The 12,191-nt window shown below is 64.8% G+C and overlaps 1 protein-coding gene across 1 annotated transcript in view; it reads left to right on the top strand.

The window, feature by feature from the left end:
- The window catches only part of LOC116833016 (tyrosine-protein kinase Fes/Fps-like), a 14,393-nt gene extending 2,467 nt beyond the window's left edge, over positions 1–11,926 (top strand). Inside the window, exons 3-9 of the mRNA XM_032794186.2 lie at positions 1,393–1,446; positions 2,152–2,270; positions 4,891–4,985; positions 5,222–5,345; positions 8,759–8,916; positions 9,408–9,530; positions 10,467–11,926. Of these exons, the coding sequence (XP_032650077.1) occupies positions 1,393–1,446; positions 2,152–2,270; positions 4,891–4,985; positions 5,222–5,345; positions 8,759–8,916; positions 9,408–9,530; positions 10,467–10,609 (816 nt within the window). The 3' untranslated portion in view covers positions 10,610–11,926. The remainder of the gene's footprint in view (positions 1–1,392; positions 1,447–2,151; positions 2,271–4,890; positions 4,986–5,221; positions 5,346–8,758; positions 8,917–9,407; positions 9,531–10,466) is intronic.
- The last annotated feature ends 265 nt before the right edge of the window (positions 11,927–12,191 follow it).

The raw sequence follows: 12,191 nt of genomic DNA, 5'->3' as shown, positions 1-12,191 counted from the left end.
TACTGTGGAAAGTTACAGCAAAATGGAGTCTGCAGTCACATGGGCCAGTTTCTGCACACCCTGCTGAGTCACAAGGCGTATTCATCTCCTCTGAATGGGTCAATTGTGTAGCTAATGGTCCTTAATGGGCCATCAAGCAGGCTAAACAGAGCTGACACCAACTTGTCTGGGATCATTCCCAGTAACACAGCACAAGTTTGAAATACAGACAGTATACTGCTAATATTCATAACTTCAACTACCAAAACGATACAGACATACAGACAGCATAATCATAACCAGTAACCCGTAACCTGGTCTTAGACACCTTATATGACCCCCTTTACATAGGATTTGATGCCACTACAGGATCTTGGTTGCAACCCATGTTCTATATGGTCCCAGTTTATATCAATAACGTCACACAGGGGGAGGGCTCCCCAGGGGCTGGGTGTTGTGGGGGAAGGGCTGCCCGGGGGCTGGGTGTCGCAGGGGGAAGGGTTCTCCCAGGGGCTGGGTGTTGCAGGGGGAGGGGCTCCCCCAGCGTCTGGGCATTGCAGCGGGTGGGCTTCCCCGGGGGCTGGGCATCAGGGGCAAAGGGCTCCACCGGGGGCTGGGTGTTGCAGGTGGAAGGGTTCCCTCGGGGGCTGGCTGTCGCAGGGGGAAGGGCTCTCCAGGGGCTGGGTGTTGTGGGGGAATGGCTTCCCCAGGGGCTGGGTGTTGCAGGAGGTGGGCTTCCCCGGGGGCTGGGCGTTGCAGGAGGAATGGCTCCCTGGCGGCTGGGCATCAGGGGTGAAGGGCTCCCCTGGGGGCTGGGTGTCAGGGGTGAAGGGCTCCCCTGAGGGCTGGGTGTCGCAAGGGGAAGGGCTCCCTCGGGGGCTGAAAGTCGCAGGGCGAAGGGCTCCCCAGGGGCTGGGTGTTGAGGGGGAAGGGCTCCCCCAGGGGCTGGGCATTGCAGGGTGTGGGCTTCCCCGGGGGCTGGGCATCGGGGGCGAAGGGCTCCCCCATGGGCTAGGTGTTGCAGGGGGAAGGGCTCCCCTGAGGGCTGGGCGTTGCAGGGGGAAGGGCTCCCCGGGGGCTGGGTGTTGCGGGGGAATGGCTCCCCCAGGGGCTGAGCGTCAGGGGGAAGAGCTCCCCGGGAGCTGGGCGTTGCAGGGGGAAGGGCTAGCTGGGGGCTGGATGTTGCAGGGGGAAGGGCTCCCTGGGGGCTGGGCGTCAGGGGGAAGGGCTCCCCCAAGGGCTGGGTATTGCGGGGGAAGGGCTCCCCTGAGGGCTGGGCGTCGCAGGGGGAAGGGCTCCCCAGGGCCTGGGCATCAGGGGTGAAGGGCTCTCCCGGGGATGGGGCTAAGGGTGGGGCGGGGAATGCTGGGGTGGACAGTTTCCTGCTCTTTGAATCCCACCTTCCTTCCCTAGGACAAATGGGTGCTGAACCACGAGGACGTGCTGCTGGGCGAGCGCATTGGGCGGGTGAGTGCCCCCAGGGTAGGCATGGGCCCGGCCATTGCTGGGGCACTGCTCTGAGGAAGTGCGCAGCAGGCTCAGGATCATAAGGGGAGGGAGGGGGTATGCAGGCAGGGTTAGTATGCAGAGTAGTTTCAATTTAAGAAAAAGTAACCAATGGCAGGATTTCTAATTTCCCTTGTTACAGCCACAGCCCAGCAGGACCTGTCAGCACCCAAGGAAGCTGCTGTCTGTGCCAGGCTCTCTGCCTGAAGCTAGGGGTGTCTGGGGGTCAGGCTGGGCCTGGGCTCTCCGGCAGCTCTGCCAGGCACAGAGTGCCCTGCTCCCCCTGTGTGTTACCCTGGCACTGACCCAGGCCAGGAGCCCTTGTCCAGCGGTCACGCAGAGCATCGCGCCTCCTTGCCGGCACTCCTGACATTAAGGACTCAGGCGAGGAGGAAGCCGCTGTGGTGGTTAGAAGCAGGTCCCACCCTTGGCTCCTGGGTGGTGCCGTCGCTCGGTGGCCTCTGGTGCCAGCTCACCAGTCGTCCCCGGGGAGGAGGGCTCGACAGAACCTGAATCAGAGAAGCAGGCGTCCGGGCATGCCACAGGCAGAACGGGCCCCGGCCCATGTAAATGCCCTGTTTGGCACGAGGCTGAGGGAGCTGGCGCAGCTGGACTCCGGGATCGACTGGGGGCAGGGGCAGCTGGTGCATGTGCTTTGTCTCCCAGGGTAACTTTGGGGAGGTGTTCAGCGGCCGCCTGCTCGCTGACAACACCCCAGTGGCTGTGAAATCCTGCCGCGAAACCCTCCCGCCGGAGCTCAAGGCCAAATTCCTGCAGGAAGCCAGGTCTGTACGGATCCCTGGCACTATGCTGTGCCCCCCAGCACCGTGCTGTGCCCCCCAGCTCCAAGCTCTGTCCTCCAGTGCTGCACCCTTCCTCCCCAGCGCCTGGGTCTCTGCCCCCCAGCTCCATGCTCTGTCCTCCAGTGCTGCACCCTTCCTCCCCAGCGCCCGGGTCTCTGCCCCCCAGCCCCACGCTCTGCCTCCCAGCGCCATTGGTCTCTGTCCCCCAGCTCCATGCTCTGCCCCCCAGCGCCGTGGGTTTCTGCCCCCCAGCACTGCGCTCTGCCCCCCAGCACCACGGGTCTCTGCCCCCCAGCTCCACGCTCTGTCTCCCAGCACCATGGGTCTCTGCCCCCCAGCACCGTGGGTCACTGCCCCCCAGCACTGTGCTCTGCCCCCCAGCTCCACGCTCTGTCCCCCAGTGCTGCGCCCTTCCCCCCCAGCACCGCGAGTCTCTGCCCCTCAGCTCCACGCTCTGTCCCTCAGTGCTGCCCCCTTCCCCCCTAGTGCCCAGGTCTCTGCCCCCCAGCTCCACATTCTGTCTCCCAGCGCCGTGGGGTCTCTGCCCCCCAGCTCCATACTCTGTCCCCAAGTGCTGTGCCCTTCCCCCCCCAGCACCCAGGTTTCTGCCCCTCAGCTCCATACTCTGTCCCCCAGTGCCATGCTCTTCCCCCCCAGTGCCGTGGGTCTCTGCCCCCCAGTGCCGTGGGTCTCTACCCCCCCAGCTTCACGCTCTGTCCCCTAGTGCTGCACCCTCCCCCTCCAGCGCTGTGGGTCTCTGCCCCCCAGCTCCACACTCTGCCCCCCAGCGCCGTGGGTCTCTTCCCCCCAGCTCTATGCTCTATCCCCCAGCTCCGTGGGTCTCTGCCCCCCAGCTCCACACTCTGCCCCCCAGCGCCGTGGGTCTCTGCCCCCCAGCTCCACGCTCTGTCCCCTAGTGCTGCGCCCTTCCCCCCCAGTGCTGCGGGTCTCTGCCCCCCAGCTGCACACTCTGCCCCCCAGTGCCGTGGGTCTGTTCCCCCCAGCTCCATGCTCTTCCCTGAGGTGCCATGTCAAGATTTTTTTCCCCCACTTTGAACTGTAGGGTACAAATGTGGGGACCTGCATGAACACTTCTAAGCTTAATTACTAGCTTAGATCTGGTAACTCTGCCACCAGCCAGAAATTTCAGTGTCTGGGGCACTACCTGTCCCCGCAAAACTTTCCCCTCCCTGGGTAGCCTTGAGAGGCTTCACCAATTCCCTGGTGAACACAGATCCAAACCCCTTGGATCTTAAAACAAGGAGAAATTAACCATCCCCTCTCCTTTCCAACCACCAATCCCTGGTGAGTCCAGATCCAATCCCTTTGGATCTTAAAACAAGGAAAAATCAATCAGGTTCTTAAAAAAAAGCTTTTAATTAAAGAAAGAAAAGTAAAAAAAATCATCTCTGTAAAATCAGGATGGAAAATACTTTACAGGGTAATCAGATTCATATAGCCCAGAGGAACCCCCTCTAGCCTTATGTTCAAAGTTACAGCAAGCAGAGGTAAAATCCTCTCAGCAAAGAAAGGAACATTTACAAGTTGAGAAGACAAACATAAGACTAACCCGCCTTGCCTGGCTATTACTTACAAGTTTGAAACATGAGAGCCTGGTTCAGAAAGATTTGGGGAGCTTGGATTGATGTCTGCTCCCTCTTAGTCCCAAGAGCGAACAACCCCCAAAATAAAGAGCACAAACAAAAGACTTCCCCCCACCAAGATTTGAAAGTATCTTGTCCCCCAATAGGTCCTCTGGTCAGGTGTCAGCCAGGTTCACTGAGCTTCTTAACCCTTTACAGGTAGAAGAGACATTAACCCTTAACTATCTGTATGACAGGCCATTTGCCAGCCAGGGTGGGGAGGGGGCTTTGGGGATTCTGGGCTTGCTTAAATTTAAATTAAAAGTTTTTCTGGATCAAAATCTTCTGGAGCTTGTGGGGACTCCAAATCCAGCATAGACCAGGGACCTGCCCCCCCAGACCCGACAGGGACAGAGGATCCCAAACAAACCCAGCCTGGACAGTGGGTCCTCAAGCCCAGGGCGATGAGGGGTGGCTAGGTGCCGTCCGTGCTGTTGAAATGTACTGAAAGAGAAGCTCCCCTGCTGGCTGTTGTGACTGGCTGTGACGGCCAGCGGGTGACGGCCAGCGGGTGACGGCCAGCGGGTGACGGCCAGGGGGTGACGGCCAGTGGGTGACGGCCAGGGGGTGACAGCCAGGGGTGATGGCCAGCAGGTGACAGCCGGGGGTGACTGCTGTGGGTGACGGCCAGCGGGTGACAGCCGGAGGTGATGGCCAGGGGGTGACGGCCAGTGGGTGATGGCCAGTGGGTGACAGCTGGGGGTGACAGCCGGGGGTGACGGCCAGGGGGTGATGGCCAGCAGGTGACAGCTGGGGCTGACTGCTGTGGGTGACGGCCCGCGGGTGACAGCGGGGGGTGATGGCCAGGGGGTGACAGCCAGTGGGTGACAGCTGGGAGGTGACAGCAGGGGGTGACGGCCAGTGGGTGACACCTGAGGGGGTGACAGCCAGCAGGTGACAGCCAGGAGTGACTCTGGGGGGTGACAGCGAGGGGGTGACTGGCGTGTCTCTGTCCCCAGGATCCTGAAGCAGTACAGCCACCCCAACATCGTCAAGCTCATTGGCGTCTGCACCCAGAAGCAGCCCATCTACATTGTCATGGAGCTGGTGCAGGGTGAGTCCTGCCCCCGCACCCACACACACACAGCCTGGCCTGCTGTTGCCCTGGCCCTGGCCCCCATCCCCTCCTCCCTCCAGTTCACTCCCAGTGAGCCCTGCTTCCCGCACCCTGGACCCTGAACCTCTCCCAGCAGCACTTCCCACCCCCCCCGCCTAGGGTTGGTGGCAGGTGCCTGGGTCCTGCAGCCCTGCCCCTAACTCCCTGAGGTCAGCACTACCCTGCCCCCACAGGGGGGGACTTCCTGACCTTCCTGCGCAGCGAGGGGCAGCAGCTGAAGGTGAAGGAGCTGCTCAAGATGACGGCGAATGCTGCTGCTGGGATGGAGTATCTGGAGAGCAAGCACTGCATCCACCGGTGAGACCCCAGCCGAGATCTGGGCCCCCAGTGCCCCAGGCGCTGCCCAGAGCCCAGCCGAGATCCGTGCCCCCCGTGCCCCGGGCGCTGCCCAGAGCCCAGCCGAGATCTGGGCCCCCCGTGCCCCAGGCGCTGCCCAGAGCCCAGCCGAGGTCCAGGACCCCAGTGCCCCGGGGGCTACCCAGAGCCCAGCTGTAATAGGGGCCCCCGAGTGCCCCAGGCGCTGCCCAGAGTCCAGCCGAGATCCGGGCCCCCAGTGCCCCGGGCGCTGCCCAGAGCCCAGCTGTGATAGGGGCCCCCGGGCGCTGCCCAGAGCCCAGCTGTGATAGGGGCCCCTGAGTGCCCCAGACGCTGCCCAGAGCCCAGCCGAGATCAGGGCCCCCAGTGCCCCGGGCGCTACCCAGAGCCCAGCCGAGATCCGGGCCCCCAGTGCCCCGGGCGCTGCCCAGAGCCCAGCTGTGATAGGGGCCCCCAAGTGCCCCAGGCACTGCCCAGAGCCCAGCCGAGATCCGGGCCCCCAGTACCCTGGGCGCTGCCCAGAGCCCAGCTGTGATAGGGGCCTCCGGGCGATGCCCAGAGCTCAGCCGAGATCCGGACCCCCAGTGCCCCGGGCGCTACCCAGAGCCCAGCTGTGATAGGGGCCCCCGAGTGCCCCGGGCGCTGCCCAGAGCCCAGCCGAGATCAGGGCCCCCCACGTGCCTCGGGCACTGCCCAGAGCCCAGCTGTGATAGGGGCGCCCAGGTGCTGCCCAGACCCCACCTGCGATCAGGGACCCCAGTGCCCCGGGCGCTGCCCCGATCCCAGCTGTGATAGGGGCCCCCGGGCGCTGCCCAGAGCCCAGCTGTGATAGGGGCCCCTGAGTGCCCCAGGCGCTGCCCAGAGCCCAGCCGAGATCAGGGCCCCCAGTGCCCCGGGCGCTACCCAGAGCCCAGCCGAGATCCGGGCCCCCAGTGCCCCGGGCGCTGCCCAGAGCCCAGCTGTGATAGGGGCCCCCAAGTGCCCCAGGCACTGCCCAGAGCCCAGCCGAGATCCGGGCCCCCAGTACCCTGGGCGCTGCCCAGAGCCCAGCTGTGATAGGGGCCTCCGGGCGATGCCCAGAGCTCAGCCGAGATCCGGACCCCCAGTGCCCCGGGCGCTACCCAGAGCCCAGCTGTGATAGGGGCCCCCGAGTGCCCCGGGCGCTGCCCAGAGCCCAGCCGAGATCAGGGCCCCCCACGTGCCTCGGGCACTGCCCAGAGCCCAGCTGTGATAGGGGCGCCCAGGTGCTGCCCAGACCCCACCTGCGATCAGGGACCCCAGTGCCCCGGGCGCTGCCCCGATCCCAGCTGTGATAGGGGCCCCCGGGCGCTGCCCAGAGCCCAGCTGTGATAGGGGCCCCTGAGTGCCCCAGGCGCTGCCCAGAGCCCAGCCGAGATCAGGGCCCCCAGTACCCTGGGCGCTACCCAGAGCCCAGCCGAGATCTGGGCCCCAGTGCCCCGGGCGCTGCCCAGAGCCCAGCTGTGATAGGGGCCCCCGAGTGCCCCAGGCACTGCCCAGACCCCAGCCGAGATCGGGGCCCCCAGTACCCCAGGCGCTACCCAGAGCCCAGCCGAGATCGGGGCCCCCAGTGCCCCGGGCGCTGCCTAGAGCCCAGGTGTGATAGGGGCCCCTAGTGCCCTGGGCGCTGCCCAGAGCCCAGCCGAGATCCGGGCCCCCAGTGCCCCGGGGCCTACCCAGACCCCAGCCAAGATCAGGGCCCCCAGTACCCTGGGCGCTGCCCAGAGCCCAGCTGTGATAGGGGACCCCGGGCGCTGCCCAGAGCCCAGCCGAGATCCGGGCCCCCAGTGCCCCGGGCGCTGCCCAGAGCCCAGGTATGATAGGGGCCCCCGAGTGCCCCAGGCACTGCCCAGACCCCAGCCGAGATCGGGGCCACCAGTACCCCGGGCGCTACCCAGAGCCCAGCCGAGATCGGGGCCCCCAGTGCCCCGGGCACTGCCCAGAGCCCAGCTATGATAGGGGCCCCCGAGTGCCCCAGGCAGTGCCCAGAGCCCAGCTGAGATCTGGGCCCCCTGTGCCCCGGGCGCTGCCCAGAGCCCAGCCAAGATCGGAGCCCCAAGTGCCCTGGGCGCTGCCCAGAGCCCAGCCGAGATCATGGCCCCCCACGTGCCTCTGGCACTGCCCAGAGCCCAGCTGTGATAGGGGCCCCCGAGTGCCCCAGGCACTGCCCAGAGGCCAGCCGAGATCGGGGCCCCCAGTGCCCCAGGCGCTGCCCAGAGCCCAGCCGAGATCGGGGCCCCCAGTGCCCCAGGCGATGCCCAGAGCCCAGCCGAGATTGGGGCCCCCAGTGCCTCGGGTGCTGCCCAGAGCCCAGCTGCGATAGGGCCCCCGCGTGCCCCGGGTGCTGCCCAGAGGCCAGCTGAGATCGGGGCCCCTGCGTGCCCCGGGCGCTGCCCAGACCCCAGCCGAGATTGGGGCCCCCAGTGCCTCGGGTGCTGCCCAGAGCCCAGCTGTGATAGGGCCTCCCCCCATGTCCCGGGCGCTGGCCAGGCCCCAGCCGAGATCAGGGCCCCCCACGTGCCTCGGGCACTGCACAGAGCCCAGCTGTGATAGGGGCCCCCGGGTGCTGCCCAGGCCCCAGCCGTGATCGGGGCCCCCAGTGCCTTGAGCGCTGCCCAGAGCCCAGCTGTGATAGGGCCCACCTGTGCCCCGAGTGCTGGCCAGACCCCAGCGGAGATCAGGGTCCCCCGCATGCCTCGGGACTGCCCAGAGCCCAGCTGTGATAGTGGCCCCCGCGTGCCCCGAGTGCTGCCCAGACCCCAGCCGAGATTGGGGCCCCCAGTGCCTCGAGTGCTGCCCAGAGCCCAGCTGAGACTGGGGGCCCTGAGCATCCCAGTCACTGCCTGGACATCAGCTGCGCTCGGGGCCCCTAAGTATACTGGACACTGCGGGTGATACCAGCGCATGGTCTGCCAGCGCGTACCTGTCCTGAGATCTGGGAAGGCTCCTGTGAGATGCCCACTAGTTTAGTGCCCTGCCCTTTCCCGGAGACCTGGTGGCGTCCGTGCCTGGGGTCACCATGTTTCTGCAGCCCTCCTTCCCCAGGGCTCCCCATGGAAGGGAGCGTCCTTGTCCCATGTGACAGATGGGGACTGAGGCCCCGGGACGGTGTCTCCCACAGAGCTGGAGCTGCGACTGGAGCCCAGGGTCCTGACTTCTCTGCCCCTGGTAGCCAGCAGGCCCTAGTGCCCCCCAGGAGATGGGCTGGGTAGGGGTCCTCAGGTGGGTCGACTTTCTCCAAGCTGTTCGTGCTCTTGGCCTGCTGGGGCCTGCCTGCCATGGGTGAGGAGCGGGTCAAGGCTGGGGCCTCCAGAGTCTCTGTAGCCAGTAGCCTGGTGGGCTGCAGGGCTTGGCGCTCAGCTGCTCCTCTCCTGCAGGGACCTCGCAGCTCGTAACTGCCTGGTGACGGAGAAGAACTCGCTGAAGATCAGTGACTTTGGGATGTCGCGGGAGGAGGCGGACGGGATCTACGCCTCCACAGGAGGCATGAAGCAGATTCCTGTGAAATGGACAGCGCCAGAGGCACTGAATTATGGTACAGCGTTGCTTGCTGCAGCTCCCAGTTTGGTCACACTGAGCTGGTGCCCTCTGCAGGCCGCCAGGGCCGCCTAGCACCACACACGGCACCAGGGGAAGGCACTTGCCAACAGCAAGGAAGAACCCAGGAGTCCTGGCTACGAGTCCCCTAGACCACCCAGCTCCTCGTGCTTCCCTCAGGCCCCACACGGGGGAGCAGGCGCTGGGCACACCACAGCCCTGCCCAGCCCTTTGCATGCGGCTATTTACCCAGGGTGGCTGGTTGCCCGGCGTCCCCTCAGGCTGGGGCAGCAAGAGGCCATGGGAAGAGGGGGTCAGATACTGCGTCCCAGTTGGACCCAGGGTGGCGTCTCTGCAGGGAGTGGGGGCTGCCCAGGTTGCTGCACAGTGAGTGCCTGCCTAGGAGCCCCAAGGGGGCTGGAGCACCTCAGGAGGGGCTGAAGGTCGCCATGCTCCCTGCCCCTTGCCTGAAGCCCCCCCTCTCCCCAGGCCGCTACTCCTCAGAGAGCGACGTCTGGAGCTTCGGGATCCTGCTGTGGGAAGCCTTCAGCCTGGGCACCATCCCCTATTCCAATCTGAGCAACACCCAGACGCGCGAAGCCATTGAGCAAGGTGAGCAGGCTCTGCCCGGCCAGGCCCCCATCTCCCCACGAGCAGGAGGTGCCTGGAGCCGCCCTTGCCCCCTGTCATGGAGTCCCCAGGCGATGCTCTGGAACTGGTCCCCACAAAGCCAGGCAGGACTTTGGGGAGCCTCCTCTCCCTTGGAGCAGACTTGTTCAGGGCATGAAGCTCACACGGCTTCACCTCCTGGGTCTCTTTTTGGAGCATTCAGCATCCTCTGCCCCTCCGTGCGCTTCCCACAGCGAGTCCACCCCAGCGGGGTCCTGGGAGGCCACAGGGTCCTGCACCCCCACTTCGCAGTCAGACATGACTCTCAGCCAGCCAGTAAAACACAGGCTTATTTGATGACAGGAACAGGGTCTAAAACAGAGCTTATAGGTACAGCGAACGGGACCCCTCAGCCGGGTCCATTCTGGGGGGCTGTGAGCCAGACCCCAACGTCTGCACTTCACTCCTCGTCCGTAGCCAGCTCCAGAATGAAAACCCCTCCAGCCCGAAAACCCCTCCAGCCCCTTCTTCTCTTCTCAGTTCCTTTCCCGGGCAAGGAGGTCACCTGAACTCTTTGTTTCCAGCACTTTCAGCTGGCACCTTTGCAGAGAAGGGGCCCAGGCCATCAGTTGCTAGGATTTAGGTGCACTGGCCCTTTGCTCTGCAGCAATCACACACCCTTATCCCACCACCTAGATACTTAAGAACTGCCTAGGGGACACTGAGGCACCAACACAGTATTCAGAGCAAACATTAAGAACAGTCCCAGTTCATCACACCATCACCCCGGGGCACCATCATGCCTGTGGCAGAAGCAGGGAGGGAGCCATGCTGCCCAGGGGATCCCCTCTGGCAAGCAGCCGCCAGGGGCTGAGGGTGTTTCTGGCTCTCTATAGCCCTGGGGGCAGGGTGCCCTGAGCCTGCTGCGTCTCTCCCCAGGGGTGCGGCTAGACCCCCCCGAGCAGTGTCCCGAGGATGTGTACAGACTGATGCAGCGGTGCTGGGAGTACGATCCCTGGAAACGGCCCAGCTTCAGCACCATTCACCAGGAGCTCATCAGCATCCGCAAGAGGCAGCGGTAACAGACCGCGGGCTCCCAGGCCAGTAGACGCTGCCCTGGGCTGGAGCTGTCAGCCCAGGGCCCTTGGGCAGAGCCCATGCTGGTGCCGACTGCCCCCAGCGGCACTGCGAACGCCCGGTGTGACCACCTGTGGACTCGTCTTCCACCATGGCCTGGGTCAGCGCAGGCTCCAGTCATTGCCGTTGGCCAGCCCCAGGCTGTTGGTTGCCCCCTGGGTGCAGAGAGACCCTGGGCCGTAGGGTCTCCAGCCTGCGCAGCTCCATCCCCTGCGCCTGCCCCAGCTGTCAAGCTGTGGGACAGATGGGCCAAGCCCTTCTCTTCTGCTCTGGGGGAGTATTTCCTCTGGAATAAAAACCACCCCCTCCTTACCCAGTCAGTGCTGTGGCACCCAATGGGATTGCAGGGCCTGCACTGGGGCCCTGGGGAACAGCCTCTGTGGGGACCTGCTCAGATGAACTGGCCCCTTCTGCCCCTGCAGGGTGCTCCCCAGGGCCTCGGAGCCAAAGCTGCTTCCAGAGCCCCACCCCTGGTCTTTCTGTGCATTGCCAGGAGCCTGGGGGCTCGGCCTAGCCTGGCTCCTGGGCCTGGGGCATGGTGCTGGCAGGCGGAAGAAGCTGCTTGGCACTAGGACACAGACGTGTTCTGCAGCCCGGAGACCTGTGCCCGGAGCCCCACCCTCCCAGGGCGCCAGTTACTCAGACCAGCAGCGCACAGGGAGCCTCTCACTGCGGGGCTGGGCCACGGGTATCCATGGAGCTAGGCACGTGCCTGTGTGACTGATGGCCCAGGACAATCTCTAGCTGGCACCTGATCTGTATACATGCTCCCAGGGTGGGCAGCCGCACCTGTGTGACTGGAAATCCGGCTGTGGGCATGCCAGCCAGCACCATGGGCTGTGCCCCTCGCTAAGACTGCTGCGTTCAGCTCTAGGCACCAGAAATGGCTCTGGCAGGGGCCAGCATATCGTGCCTTAGGCGGGACCTTGCCCTCTGTGCTGACAAGGCCTTACTAGTGCCCAGAGCTGGCCAGCCCCAGCATGTACTGATGTTCTGGACTCCGTGCGTGGCCATAGCACGAGTGGCCCTGGTCAGGGCCCCACTGTGCCAGGCGCTGTACTGCCACATCCACCTGCCCCCCAGAGCTACAGTCTGAGCATAGCAGGGCCGACAGGTGATTGCTGTGACGAGTGTGAAGCTTGGTAAGATTTGTATGTTGCCAATGAATGCCCCAGTTTCCTGCTGTGCTTTGCACTGCTGTGCTGTCACGGATCCACAGGCTCTCTTCGGTGCCTCTGCTATTAAACTGTCCCTTGGAATCACCCCTTCAGTGTGCCAGTCCCCCCAGGGATCCCCTCCTCCTTCCGGGTAGCCCATGCCTCTGGGCTCCAGCCTCCTGTTTCACAGCGTGAGCTCTGCCTGGCAGAGACTCGCTGCCTTCACCAGGGATCACAGCACCTGGGCCAGGTTTGTTAGTCACATGCCACAGGGCACTGCATGGCCTTAGAGTTCAGCCTGGCTGGCGGCAGGGCACTGCCCAGCCAAGCTGCTCTGGCTCTGGCAGTCCCACAGGGGAGCCCCAGGTCT

The sequence above is a fragment of the Chelonoidis abingdonii genome, chromosome 9, assembly GCF_003597395.2.
Source record: "Chelonoidis abingdonii isolate Lonesome George chromosome 9, CheloAbing_2.0, whole genome shotgun sequence".
NCBI lineage: Eukaryota > Metazoa > Chordata > Testudines > Testudinidae > Chelonoidis > Chelonoidis abingdonii.
The sequence above is the reverse complement of the archived record's forward strand: the minus strand, read 5'-3'. Positions and strand labels throughout refer to the sequence as shown.